The 13,058-nt window shown below is 37.6% G+C and overlaps 3 protein-coding genes and 1 non-coding gene across 4 annotated transcripts; 3 read left to right on the top strand and 1 right to left on the bottom strand.

Annotated features, from left to right (window-relative positions):
• The first annotated feature begins 498 nt into the window (after window positions 1–498).
• On the top strand, window positions 499–2,739 carry LOC111806666 (tolB protein-like protein). Its single transcript, XM_023692044.2, has one exon. It carries the CDS (start codon window positions 560–562, stop codon window positions 2,495–2,497), a length of 1,938 nt encoding a protein of 645 aa, XP_023547812.2. The 5' UTR covers window positions 499–559; the 3' UTR covers window positions 2,498–2,739.
• Window positions 2,740–4,450: 1,711 nt separating this feature from the next.
• Window positions 4,451–9,661, top strand: LOC111806664 (RING/U-box superfamily protein). The gene is made up of 7 exons (XM_023692042.2): window positions 4,451–4,812; window positions 5,949–6,254; window positions 6,432–6,640; window positions 7,139–7,187; window positions 7,271–7,360; window positions 7,517–7,579; window positions 7,698–9,661. The coding sequence occupies exons 1-7, from the start codon at window positions 4,645–4,647 to the stop codon at window positions 9,288–9,290; spliced, it is 2,478 nt and encodes an 825-aa protein (XP_023547810.2). The 5' UTR covers window positions 4,451–4,644; the 3' UTR covers window positions 9,291–9,661.
• Window positions 9,662–9,725: 64 nt separating this feature from the next.
• Window positions 9,726–11,813, bottom strand: LOC111806665 (autophagy-related protein 8i). The gene is made up of 5 exons (XM_023692043.2): window positions 11,677–11,813; window positions 11,510–11,565; window positions 10,888–10,940; window positions 10,072–10,190; window positions 9,726–9,956 (listed from the first exon to the last, which is right to left on the bottom strand). Exons 1-5 carry the CDS (start codon window positions 11,714–11,716, stop codon window positions 9,868–9,870), a joined length of 357 nt encoding a protein of 118 aa, XP_023547811.1. The 5' UTR covers window positions 11,717–11,813; the 3' UTR covers window positions 9,726–9,867.
• Window positions 11,814–11,826: 13 nt separating this feature from the next.
• On the top strand, window positions 11,827–11,899 carry TRNAF-GAA (transfer RNA phenylalanine (anticodon GAA)). The gene has a single exon. It is a non-coding gene; the product is annotated as a tRNA-Phe (tRNA).
• The last annotated feature ends 1,159 nt before the right edge of the window (window positions 11,900–13,058 follow it).

The raw sequence follows: 13,058 nt of genomic DNA, 5'->3' as shown, positions 1-13,058 counted from the left end.
GGCATGAGATGATGTGCCAGCAAGAATGCTGGCCCCGAAGGGGGTGGATTTGGTGGGAGTCCCACATCGATTGGAGTAGGGAACGAGTGTCGAGGACATTGGGCCCCAAAGGGGTGGATTGTGAGATCCCACATCGGTTGGGGAGGAAAACGAAACATTCTTTACCAGGGTATGAAAACTTCTCTCTAATAGACGCGTTTTAAAGGGGTGGATTGTGAGATCCCACATCGGTTGAGGAGGAGAACGAAACATTCTTTACCAGGGTATGAAAACTTCTCTCTAATAGACGCGTTTTAAAAACTTTGAGCGAAAGCTCGAAAGGAGAAGTCGAAAGAGGTGGGCTATTACAATTAGTGTTGGAGTCGAACACTTCAACCGTTATCCTTGTCCACCAAGAAAGATTTTTATACAATTCTTTCCGAGAAAAATGAGCATAGATTCCAAATCCGCTGACTCATCTCTTACGTAAGACTCCACTTCCATTCCCTATTAATTTGTCCCCAAATTCTCTCCTTTCTCTCTCACTACTCGCTACTCTTCACTTTCGCCACTTCCCCAAATGACTAACCCCACCGGCACTGTCATCTTCACCACCGTCGGACGCACTCAATACGGCTTCGACACCTTCTCTGTTCCACTCAATTCTCCCACCACTGAACACTGCCTTACCGACGGAATCTCCGTCAATTTCAATGCCCAATTCGTCGATAATCAGCTATCCATCGTCTTCATCTCTGAACGATCTGGCTCCCCTAGAGTTTATCTCTCCAATTCTCCCAATTCCGCCCCCAAGTTGCTACCTTCCGCCCCCGGAAGCTGCTTTCACGACCGACCCATTATCAGAAATGATCGCCTCTATTTTATCTCCGCTCATGAAAACCCCCATAAGCCCTTCACGAGCTGGTCCGCTCTGTATTTCACTGGGTTGGACGGTTCCGATTCGGTGACTCGCCTGACTCCTCGTGGGTCTGTTGACTTCAGTCCGGCGGTTTCGGAAAGTGGGAAGTTCGTCGCGGTTGCTTCTTATGGCTCTCGTTCTTGGGGCGGCGAATTTCAGGAGCTCCACACAGAAATTGTGGTTTTTAGATCTTCTGACCCGGATCGACGAGTTGTAGTTTCGGGTCGGGGCGGATGGCCGTCGTGGTCCGGCGACTCCACTGTGTACTTCCACCGGCAGGCCGAGGATGGGTGGTGGAGCATTTTCAGAGTGGAGATTCCTGAAAATCTCGACTCCTCTGTCCCCCCTGTTCCGATCCGGGTTACTCCGGCGGGTCTCCATTGCTTCACTCCGGCCGCCATGAACGACCGGAAACGAGTGGTCGTCGCTACCCGAAGACCCGACAACAAATTCCGACACATTGAGATTTACAATTCCGGGACTGACGAATTCGACCCGATTACCCAGAAATTGAATCCCAGTTTTCATCATTACAACCCGTTTGTCTCGCCGGATTCCAACTACATCGGTTACCACCGATTCCGTGGAGAGTCGTCTCATGGCGAGTTAACGATTCCCCATTTTGAACGGATAATTTCCCCAATTAATGAACTCCGTATGATCCGAATAAACGGATCGTTCCCAACACAGTCACCTGACGGCAATTTCATCGCGTTTAATCCCGATTTCGTCGGGTTAAAAATCGTCAAAGCAGACGGCTCAAAATGTTGGACCGTATTGAAAGATCGAACCGCTTTTTACAACTCGTGGAGCCCGACGGAAAAGAACGTGATCTACTCTTCACTGGGGCCCATTTTCGGGCCAGCGAGAGCGACGGTCCAAATTGCTCGGACCATGATCAACTCCGATGATCTCAACAATGGTGATAGCGACGAAGTTGCCGGTGAAGTGAAGATTCTCACAAAAGAGGACACCGGAAATAACGCCTTTCCGGCTTGTTCGCCGGACGGAAAGTTTCTAGTATTCCGATCCGGCCGATCGGGACACAAGAATCTTTACATCATCGACGCTGTGAATGGTGATTTCGGTGGCGAAGCACGACGGTTGACTGACGGACCATGGATCGACACAATGCCGAGCTGGTCGCCGGCGGGAGATCTCATAGCGTTTTCTTCAAACATGCATAATCCGAAGAACACCGAAGCGTTCAGTATCTATGTCATCAGGCCGGACGGTTCGAATTTGAGGAGAGTTCACGTGGCTGGACCGGAAGGGTCTAGTGACGTGGACAAAGAGAGGATTAACCACGTGTGCTTTAGTAGGGACGGGGAGTGGCTTTTATTCACGTCGAATTTGGGTGGGGTGTCAGCAGAGCCGGTGTCCATGCCCAATCAGTTTCAGCCATATGGCGATCTGTTCGTGGTGAGGTTGGACGGGACCGGGCTGCGGAGACTGACGTGGAGTGCATATGAAAATGGGACTCCCACGTGGTATTATGGAAGTGAGCTGGCGCTTTCCGGGCTGAGTTTGAAAGATGAGGTGGTTGGTGAGAAGTTGAAGGGGGAGTTTGATGAACCCCTTTGGATAACGTTCAATTGATGACATGTGTCATGTGCCACGTGGAATATTGTCGAGATTTAGTGGAGTTTTAAAATAAAAAGGAACAAATTCTATATAATAGAATTTGATTCTGTCCCTAAAGAATATCCAATTTATAAATCTTTATTGCAAAATTATATTTGTAATGGAAGTTATTAGGTTGGATTGTTCCGATTTTATTATTGGTAGCGTGTATCTCCTTTTAGGTGAAATTTAAATGGTAAATTTATTTACGTGTGCAAGTGGTCGAGCATGAGATAAAGATTAAAAATCCTCGAGAAGCTCATCAAAATATAACTATATGATTTGATTCGTTCTCAAGAATCATGTGATGAGCATCTTAACGAGACCATCTCGTCGATGGATTCTTCTATTACCTTTGCAGTATTAGAGGATGAGAGCTAGCTCGAGACTCAAGTATTGTTTCAATTCTTTGTATGAGTACTCATAATAACAAATTTGTAAGAAATCATGTGTTGGTTCGAGATGAGTTCTTGTCATTTCATTTTGACAGAAGAAACGTCCTAACCGTAAACGATGGATACTAGGCGATGTGCGTATTGACCCATGCAGTGCTGTAGCCAACGCGTACTGAAATTGACCGGCCCGCACAAGCGGTGGAGCATTTGAATTTCTCGTCATATATTCTTTTAATCCAAGGAAAAAAAAAAAAAAACAAGTGGCAATGGGCCCCACTTTGAATAGACAAACTTGGACAAGAAGTCGCTGGATCAGAAAAGGCTGCGCACGTTCACCAACTCCTTTTACTGTAATACCCTGTATTTTATTTTATATATGTATTTATTTATTTATTTAAAAATTATATAAATGCGTGTTCTTCAAAATTAATTCATTAAGATTAAAAAAAAAAAAAGTCATTAAATTATTAAATATGTTTTGCGTATGCTCCAAACAATTTAATTATTTAAAAGAAGTTTGAAATTAATTTTATTAAACTATTTCTTACTTCACCCTAGAAAACCGAATTTTGTTATAATAATTGAAAATATATATAATTTTTAAAAGTTAATATGAACTATATATATTTAATTATATTCAACACATTTTTTTATACGAGTCAACACGAGCATACCTCAATAATATTTTTTTATATATTTATTCGAGATCAGAAATTCAAATACCGGAAGTAATTGGGCTTGGGCTGTAATTAAGTGTTCGGCCCAAGCCCAATCCAACTAAAAAGGTTTGGCAAAATGGGAAAACATATATTTGAATATATAAATTGAAATGAGTGAAATGACTAAAATACCCCAAATCATAAATGGTGGCGAGCGCTATAACTACCGAGTAATTGATTTAATTCTAAAATCCAAATAACAATAAAAGTCAACAATAATTTGTATTACATGCTATCTTTTCACCTTCCATACTCTAATTTTTACCATTTTTTTTGTTTCTTTTTTACTAAATTAATAAAAATACTGTTGCTCTTATTTTCTTTTTTTATTTTTAAATTATCCTTATGATTATTTTTAGATGAAAATTATTAATATATTAGTTTTAAAAATATTATTAAAGTTTTAAAAGTTTCATAATATCTTTAGATTAAAAAATACTTTTTAATTTTTTAATTAAAAAAATACTATTAATACATATAAATAGAACTAAATACCACAACTCATAATAAATAAATTCTATCTATATACTAAAATAAAAAATAATTGTAAACTATATATATATTAGAAATTTTTAAAAAGATTTAAAGATATTAATAAAATTTGGAAGTATTTTTTAAATATTTTGAAAGTGGAAGGTATTTTAATAATATTAAAAAATTATAAATTTTGAAATTTTAAGAATATTTGTTTAGAGAAATACGAAATATAGTTTAAAATTATTTATTTATTTATTTATTTTGTTGGAAATTGGAATTGTTGGAAGGACATGAAATTAAAAATAAAAATAAAAATAAAAATAAAAATAAAAAATTGGTATGTGGAGTGAGTTTCGTCTCGGCGCCCCGAATTCTCCTTCGACCCTTTTTAAGAACTTTCTGGGAATCCATCTCGTTCTTCAAACCCTAATCATCTCCTCATTCCAGATTCTTCAAACTCGAATTGCCCTCAATTTTTGAGGATCTCAATTACACTTTTCTCCTTCCCGGAATCGTTGAGAAGAACACAACAATGGATGATAGCTGTGCGGTGTGTGCCGATGCCCTTGAATGGGTTGCCTATGGCTCTTGCGGCCATCGGGATGTCTGCTCCACCTGTGTTGCTCGCCTTCGATTCATTTGCGGTGATCGCTGCTGTTGCATCTGCAAGTCTGAATCTACCGTCGTCTTCGTCACTAAGGTGAGGCTGCAGCTATTCCCCGTTTTATGATCGTATTCAATCTTTGGCGGTATTTGATTGGTGAATTCTGACCTTTATTTTTCTTTCATATGCAACTTTGGGGTTTCCTAAGTGATCTACTGCTGTAGTTGTATTCGATTTCTTTTTGGAATATTTGTTTCTCACTTTAGTTTAATGAATTTTCTAAATTATGATTATGTTTCCGTTTCTGTTCGATTCGGGCTCTCATACTTATACCAAAGGAATGTCGTATGCACTTCGAACGTCTGATTATTCAATCTTTTTCTCCGTGATATACTTATAGTTCATTTATCTCTCTCTCTCTCTCTCTCCCTCTTTTCTTTTCTTTATTTCTTTGATGAAACTGCCTTAGAAACAATTTTACGTTTTGTTAGTACAAAACAAAATCATGAACTTAGGAACAATGGTTTCGTTGTGAATAATAATTTTTCATTATAATACATTCACAATTTTCAAAAACAAATATGAAAATGAAAACAGAGAACTGTTAAGAACAGTTTTCCAAAACACCACTTAGCTCGATCTCTCACTGAGCTTTATATTTTGTAATGTTCTTTTTATATGTTTTTGGCAATATTGGTGTCCATAACATTGATCAGAAGTTTTCCGGATACAATCACCATTATTGATTATAGCCTTAGAAGCTCTCAGTGTTGCATTTTTTTTTTCTTCTTATTTTCAGTGATTTGTACTTTCAGCTGACTTGCTGAGTAGTTAGGACTATTGAAATTTGAAACTGAAGTAAGCCACCCCTCAGTGAACTAGATAAATTTCTGAAGTCTTCTTCAAATTGAAAGGATGATACTTGTAGATCTCAATGTCACTAATTCTAGATGGCTGCTAACAAACACAATCTAATAAACGAAATATGTGCTCCCACCACCATACCTTATTATCTCCGTTATCTTGATTTGTTATAGTCCTTCTTGATACTCTGGAGCTCCCATCCCTCATTCCGTATTTATTGAGAGACAAGAGAGAACTTGGTTGTTATCACAGTGCTGAAATTTATAATTATGTGGATTTGGTGCTTATTCAAATAGTAATTTAATTGAGTTTGAGGACTGTTTTGTTGTTTCATTGGGCTGATGTTGTCGTGTTTGGTTCCGCTGTAGGCCTTAGGAGATTATACAAGGACTATTAACGACTTCACAGTCTTTCCTTCTGAACCTAGAGAAGGTCGTTGTGGATCCTATTGGTATCATGAAGACACGCAAGCATTTTTTGATGACGTCGACCACTACAAGATGATAAAAGCAATGTGCAGGTTGTCATGCAGTGTGTGTGATAAGATAGGTGAAGATCAACCAAATGATGGCTCAAAGCGCCGAGGAAGATTTCGGAATATTGAACAGCTAAAGGGTCATTTGTTTCATCGACATAAGTTGTTTATGTGCAGCCTTTGTTTGGAAGGAAGGAAGGTATGCTTATTATTCTTTTTAAGATACTCGGTGGTAGGTTGGACATTGAAATTCATAGCAGATTACTCTTAGTAGATAGTTATGATGACAATAATTATATGTGAACTTGAACCGGAGTTTATCTGATCTTTTCTTTGATTTTAACCATAGTGCTGATTAGCTTGTCTGGTGTCTCAGATTTTTATTTGTGAACAAAAGCTGTATAATAGAGCACAACTGAATCAGCACATACACACTGGTGACTCTGAGGTGGACGGAAGTGAGAGTGAGAGAGGTGGTTTCACCGGACACCCAATGTGTGAGTATTGCAGGACTCCTTTTTACGGAGATAATGAGCTGTATACTCATATGTCAACAGAGCATTATACATGTCATATATGCCAAAGGTAAGCTAAGAATCCATGCTTTGTGATTAGAATGTATAAATTTAAACTAAACTGGCAGTCCAACCTAAACTGAACTATACCATGATTTCATTTTGTGTTTTTTATTTACTTGAACAATCTTCAATCTATTTTTTAATAGACTTGATTAGCAACTCATCTAATCAGAATTCAGTATCTTTTAGAAGGATTCATTGGTTAAAATTTATTTGTATATATTTTCGTAACTAAACTTTCCATAAACTCCATTTCGGTTTAATATAAGTGCGTTGGGATGATAAAAAGAAAGAAAGAAGAAATGGATTAAAAGAACTGAACCAATCAGTTCTTTTCTTGTTCCACTATTCTTCTTCAGGGAATCAAACGTTTTAATAACTTAGAGTAAAAATTAAATTGTATCGAACTGATTACACTTCTAGATCTTCGTTTTTTTTTTCACTGGTAGCTTAGTGAGATTAAATTTAGTTTTTTTTTTTTTTTTTTTTTTTTTTTGGGTTGCAGGCTCCATCCTGGACAGTATGAATATTATAAGAATTATGATGACCTGGAGGCAAGTTGTTTAACTATGAAATACTGTCTTTTTAATCACTGTTTTGAGTTTTGAATGTAATGCATCGAACTTTTTGGCCACAGATCCATTTCCGGCAAGCACATTTTCTTTGTGAAGATGAAACCTGCCTTTCTAAGAAGTTTATAGTGTTCCAATCTGAATCAGAAATGAAGGTAACTTAGAACATTGAAGAAGGTTTTGTGTGTATGTGTGTGTGTGTTTAGTAAATGCTTTCTGTTTTTTTTTGCCCACTTCTTTCAAGTGTCTAAGGCTCTAGGCCTTCTCCATCTTATTGCATTGTTTCTTCATTTCTATTTTCTATTTTTCAGAGGCATAATACTATTGAACATGGTGGCAAGCTATCTCGATCAAAGCGAAATGCTGCTTTACAGGTATGATATTGCTCTCCCAATTCTGGTCTTTAAGAAATCCAGTTCGTCTCTTGTATGTCAATTTATTGTTTTTTTTTTTTTTACATCGTATTTCCCTTTTGTGCATTAATCTTTTCAGATACCAACCAGTTTTCGATATCGAAGAAGTAATGACCAAGATAATCGCCGTGGTAGACGAACATTTCGTCGTGATTCTTCTGACGATCTACTTTCTGTAGCCATTCAAGAAAGTTTTGAAACAGCCAATGTTGATGACACCACTCATGACCCACTACCTAGCGGACAAGTAGACTCAGATCAGGGAAATATAAGCAACATTGATCCCTTAATTGAACCATTTGAATCATTATCCACAACAGATTCTGAATCAGCTTCTAGATACCTTCAAGCATTGGGTCATTCTAGGAATTCCCAATTGGGGCAATCATCCTTTCCACCCCTTTCAACAGCATCTAGCAGTAGCCATCCAAAACCCATTCAGGACAAAGATAATAACAGTATGGCTGCTCATCTTCGCCGCAAGAGGAATGTGACTGTAATAAATCCTGCCCAAGGTTGGCCAAAATCAAGTCGTGCGCCTGTGGTACCATCAAATAAATCATCTCAAGCTTGGCCTGCAATAAATGTCAATCATACGGCATCGAGCAGTTCTGGGCAGACTAAGGGTGTTGTGACCGTCAGTAATGGCTCTTCAGGCTCTGGTTACTCAAATGCTGCTCAAATGCATGCGAAGGGTAAGACTAGTTCTTCGAGTGGATCGGGTAGTAGTAGCAGTAGGATCAGCCACTCTGCTTCCGCTCCCAATCTCACCGACATGGCTTATACTGAACCCTCGGTTAATGATTTCCCTCCTGTATCTGCGGCACAATCACGGAAGGTGCCCTCAAGTAGCCAGAGTTCGATGAACACGGAAGATGTCCAGACAGCAAATAAATCTCTAGTTGAAAAGATACGTGCTGCACTTGATTTTGACCAAGATAGATATGCCATTTTTAAAGATATATCTGCACAATATCGTCAAGGTCAGATCGACCCGGAAATGTACCTAGACTGTGTGCAGCAGTTCGGTTTGTCACATCTTGTGCTTGAACTGGCTAGGCTGTGTCCTGATGCTCAGAAACAGAAAGAACTTGTGGGGATCTATAATGCTAGTTTACAGAAAGAAGTGATCCAAGAAAATGGTAGGGCTCAAGATAGCATTCAAATTAAAGACAAGGGTAAGGGAAAGAAGGGTAAAGGGAAGTCTACAGATGTTAAAGACAGCAGTTCAAAGGACAGTTCAAAGGACAGATTAGCAGACAGTATCTTGAGCAGTGTTCGGGAGCTGCAGTCGAGTCTCAGGCCATTGGAGGAAGATGTTGAGGTATTATCGAAGGGTGAGTACCGTGGTTTGAAAGGCAAAACGAAGATATCATCTGATGACCAGCAAAGTGGGACAGGAGGACAAAACAGACAACCGTCTACTGGACTCTCGAACCACCAAAGCACAGGGGATGGAGATGGTGGGGGGAGCAAGCAAAGAAAGAAAACCTCCAAGTTCCATAGAGTTCGTTTAGGCGATGGTTCGGTTGCTGCACTCTTAGATTTAAAAAACTCCAACCCTGCTTCAGACTCGGACCCATCCGAAAGAGTCGAGGATGGGAACAATACCGCTGGGGCAGTGCCTGTTCGGGGTGTGTGGCGAAACGGTGCTCAGAGGCTTTTCTCCTAGCACAGATCGGTGAAATGTAATATTTTGTGGATATAGAAGCAACAGAATGCGAGCGATCGAACTGGCTGGAGGATTTATACATCCAGACGGGTCGAAAGGATGGCGAAATTTTTGGATTGGTGATAAAAGCAGCCTGTAACGTGGCATGCTTCATATGGCTTCATATTCTGAGTAATCATTTTGATATCATAGTGTGGATAATATGATATGTTGCATGATGAAATTTTTTCTGATGTTTAGACCTCACCTTGAGTGTATTTAATAACCCTTCCTATAAGGTTCATGTTTCCACAGGAATGCTTGCCTTTCAACAAACTGCAAAGTTGATGCTATTGTATGTTTCTTTGAAATTACACTTATGTTCTTTTTCATAGGATTTCATTATAAACTAAGTTTCGGGTTCATCGGAGATAAAGTGGGTCTATAATTCGGACATAATTTGAAATATGAAGGTATGATATATGCATTATATATAATGTTCACATGATAAAAACAAATTTGTCTATGGATATATTGACAGCAGGAGGAGTAGCAGAAATATACAGCTTCAGCATTGGCAAATCTCAATCAGATGGTCCTAGCCAAAGGTCTTTTCACTGCTGTAACACATGTACAGAAAGCCATCGTCGTCCTTGTATGATTCGTACACCGTATCCATTAAGCTAGCTGCAAAAGTTTGAGGTCAATCATGAAGCATGTTAGTAACTGGCATTCGAAAGACTTGGACACGAGAGCGAGCGCAAAAATAGGCAGAGCAGCATCAGCTCAAATGCAACTCTACCTGTTTGAGGCAAAGTATTCTTTACAAATACAAAGAGAGCTTTTCCAGGTGCTAGATGAAGCCTGGTGCTCAGAACATGGATGAATTGGCCAACAGACATGTCTCGAGGAATGAGGTACCTTTAGTCAATAAGAAAGCAAAAGAGATTCAATAGAGAAAGGAAAACTATATTGGCACAAACAATATGTTCTTTTTGATTATTGTAGTTTCTCAAATTTTTCCCTTTTCTAGAAAAGGTTACTAAGATTTTGAAAACAAGAAATAGACAAGTCGTGTTCCTTAAAAAAACATGAGAAATGTGAAAAAGAATTCAGTGAGATCCCACAAATAAAAAACAAGAACAGTGAGATCCCACATTGATCACATCGTAAGGGGTGAGACCCCACATCGATCACATCGAAAGGGGTGAGACCCCACATCGATCACATCGAAAGGGGTGAGACCCCACATCGATCACATCGAAAGGGGTGAGGAACGAGTACAAGAACACTATCAAATGGGTAATTGACAAGGTGAGAAAGCTTTGGAACCCAAGTGTTTTATGACAAAACATGATTCAACTTTTCGAAGCCCATCACACTGATATCTGTAAGTTAAGGTATAAATAGATAAACAGTATGCAGATTTTGGGATGGCCAAAAATAGATAGCTAGAAGATTTATAGCCAACAAAATCAAACATTACCAATCAAGAAGTCAAAAAGTGTGCAATGATAATATATGTTTTCATTCAATTGATTGTCAGAGACAGTTAAATGAAATCAGTAGAACTGAAACATTGAGGAAGCTCAGAAATGGTGGAGATTGAGAAACTCACTTCTTCTTTTCCATCTCTGGAAGTTCACATTTCTCATATCTCTCAACAATTACCTGCAATTATAGTCGAAACATCAAAAGGAAACCATTATTTCACTTTCATGGATTCTGGAGGAAATGAATATCTCTCTAGCATGTACACCTCAAAAATGTAAGAAGATTACATAATTCAGACAGGATATTGTTTTCCGTGGCATTGAATTTTAGCAACAATTCTATAGCTCTGTTCAAGGCTACCAAAATCGAAGTCACCATTGCATCGCTTGAAGACAATCAACAAGCATCTTCTATCCACATACAATTTTGTTCTTGGATAGCAAAGGAAACGTTGACGGAAATAATCTGATAACTTTAGAACTTCATTTGCCGAGAGGACTTATTTGGAAAGCATCATTCATAGCAAATTACGCGAGCCATTCGCAGAGATTTCTTAAAGATGAAGAACAATAAGAACCAAAGAATTCGACACCTACCGACTCTCCGAGTCACCGATATTATATATCGACTAAATACACAAATTCACCATTATCTAGAATAATTTCTCGACAAAATCCGATACAGACGCATCTAGAACTGAATCTTCTCTAGTCAAAGATACATATGATGAGAATTTTGCAACTTACAGGGACTCGATCGGGATACTTGGCCAAGATTTCGAACGACTCCGCAAATCGTTGTTCTAAGAAAAAAAAATCAACGCCGTAATTATACAATGATCTCCAAAAATATCAAACGAGAGAAAAGTAACGATAATCAGCTCCAATTTCAAGGCACAAAAGATCAATCATACCGTAGGTGAACTCATCTTTGAAGGATTTGGTTTTTCCCATTAGCGATCTCTTTGCGATGCCGTCCAAAATGAAAGAACTCGGAAGATGAATAAAAAGAGAAAGATAATAGAAAGAATTATTTAAGTTTTATTTTATAAGTCAACAACTAAGCGGGGATAGCTCAGTTGGGAGAGCGTCAGACTGAAGATCTGAAGGTCGCGTGTTCGATCCACGCTCACCGCATTCTTTTGTATATTTTATGACATTTTTCACCAGCGTACAGAATGACAATTTTACCCTTTTATTTAGGACAGCGTCTGAATTAATGCACTGGATATTTGTCTTTTTACCAAAAAAAATGTGAAATATATCAAATATTTTTCAGCTTGGTAACAAAATGACAATTCTGCCCTTCTCTAACGCCAGTGTCAGATCAGATCAGACATGAATGCCATCATTTTTTTTGTCTTTTCACCAAATAATTTCAGTTTCATGCCAAATGACAATTCAGTCCTTTTCTTAAACCAACTGGATTTAAACTTTATTCTTTTTATTTTTTTTTATTGTCTCAATATTAGTAAATGTAATAATATATATCCTGAAAATTAGAGGCCATGTGACCTTCCTCCACTATAATTTCATTTTCTTATATCTTATTCTATAAATGTGGTTCAACATTACTATACCATTAATTATGATATAACATATTAATAATTTAAAAAATATCTATAAATATTATTAATATTGACAAAAAAAAAAAAAACTTAAAAATAAAAATTAAAGAGAGTGTTGTGTCGGTGGAGAGGCAGAGGGAAATGAATGTCGTGATGTCGGCAAAAGAAGCTTTACAGATCATTGCCATCGTGCCAATACCATCAACACGTCACCCTCACTCCCCCATTTCCCACTCCAGATCCACTAATTTTTTTAATTCTATATAAAATTAATATTATTATTTAATAATTAAAAATAATAAAATAATATTAAATTTAGTCGAGCTCTTTCAATTTTGTATCTAATAAATTAATAATTTAAAAATACGACTATTTTAATAATTTTAAAAAATAGGAGGAGGTGAGGTGAGATAGTGAAGCACAGATCTTGTGGGGAAGACTGAATAATAAGTACTGAAAAATAAGAGAAAATTTTATATTTTGCCAACCAAATCATGGATGGCACACACTATCAAGCCATGTTCCCAATAATAATAATAATAATAATAATAATAAATAAATAAATAAATAAAACCGCGTTTTATTTATATATGTGTATGTATATATATATATGTATGTGTATGTATATATATATGTATGTATATAGATATATATGTATGTATATATATATATATATGTATGTATATATGTATATATGTATGTATATATATATGTATGTATATATGTAT

Source organism: Cucurbita pepo, chromosome 12 (genome assembly GCF_057944985.1).
Source record: "Cucurbita pepo subsp. pepo isolate OVF chromosome 12, ASM5794498v1, whole genome shotgun sequence".
Taxonomy (NCBI): Eukaryota; Viridiplantae; Streptophyta; class Magnoliopsida; order Cucurbitales; family Cucurbitaceae; genus Cucurbita; species Cucurbita pepo.
The sequence above is the reverse complement of the archived record's forward strand: the minus strand, read 5'-3'. Positions and strand labels throughout refer to the sequence as shown.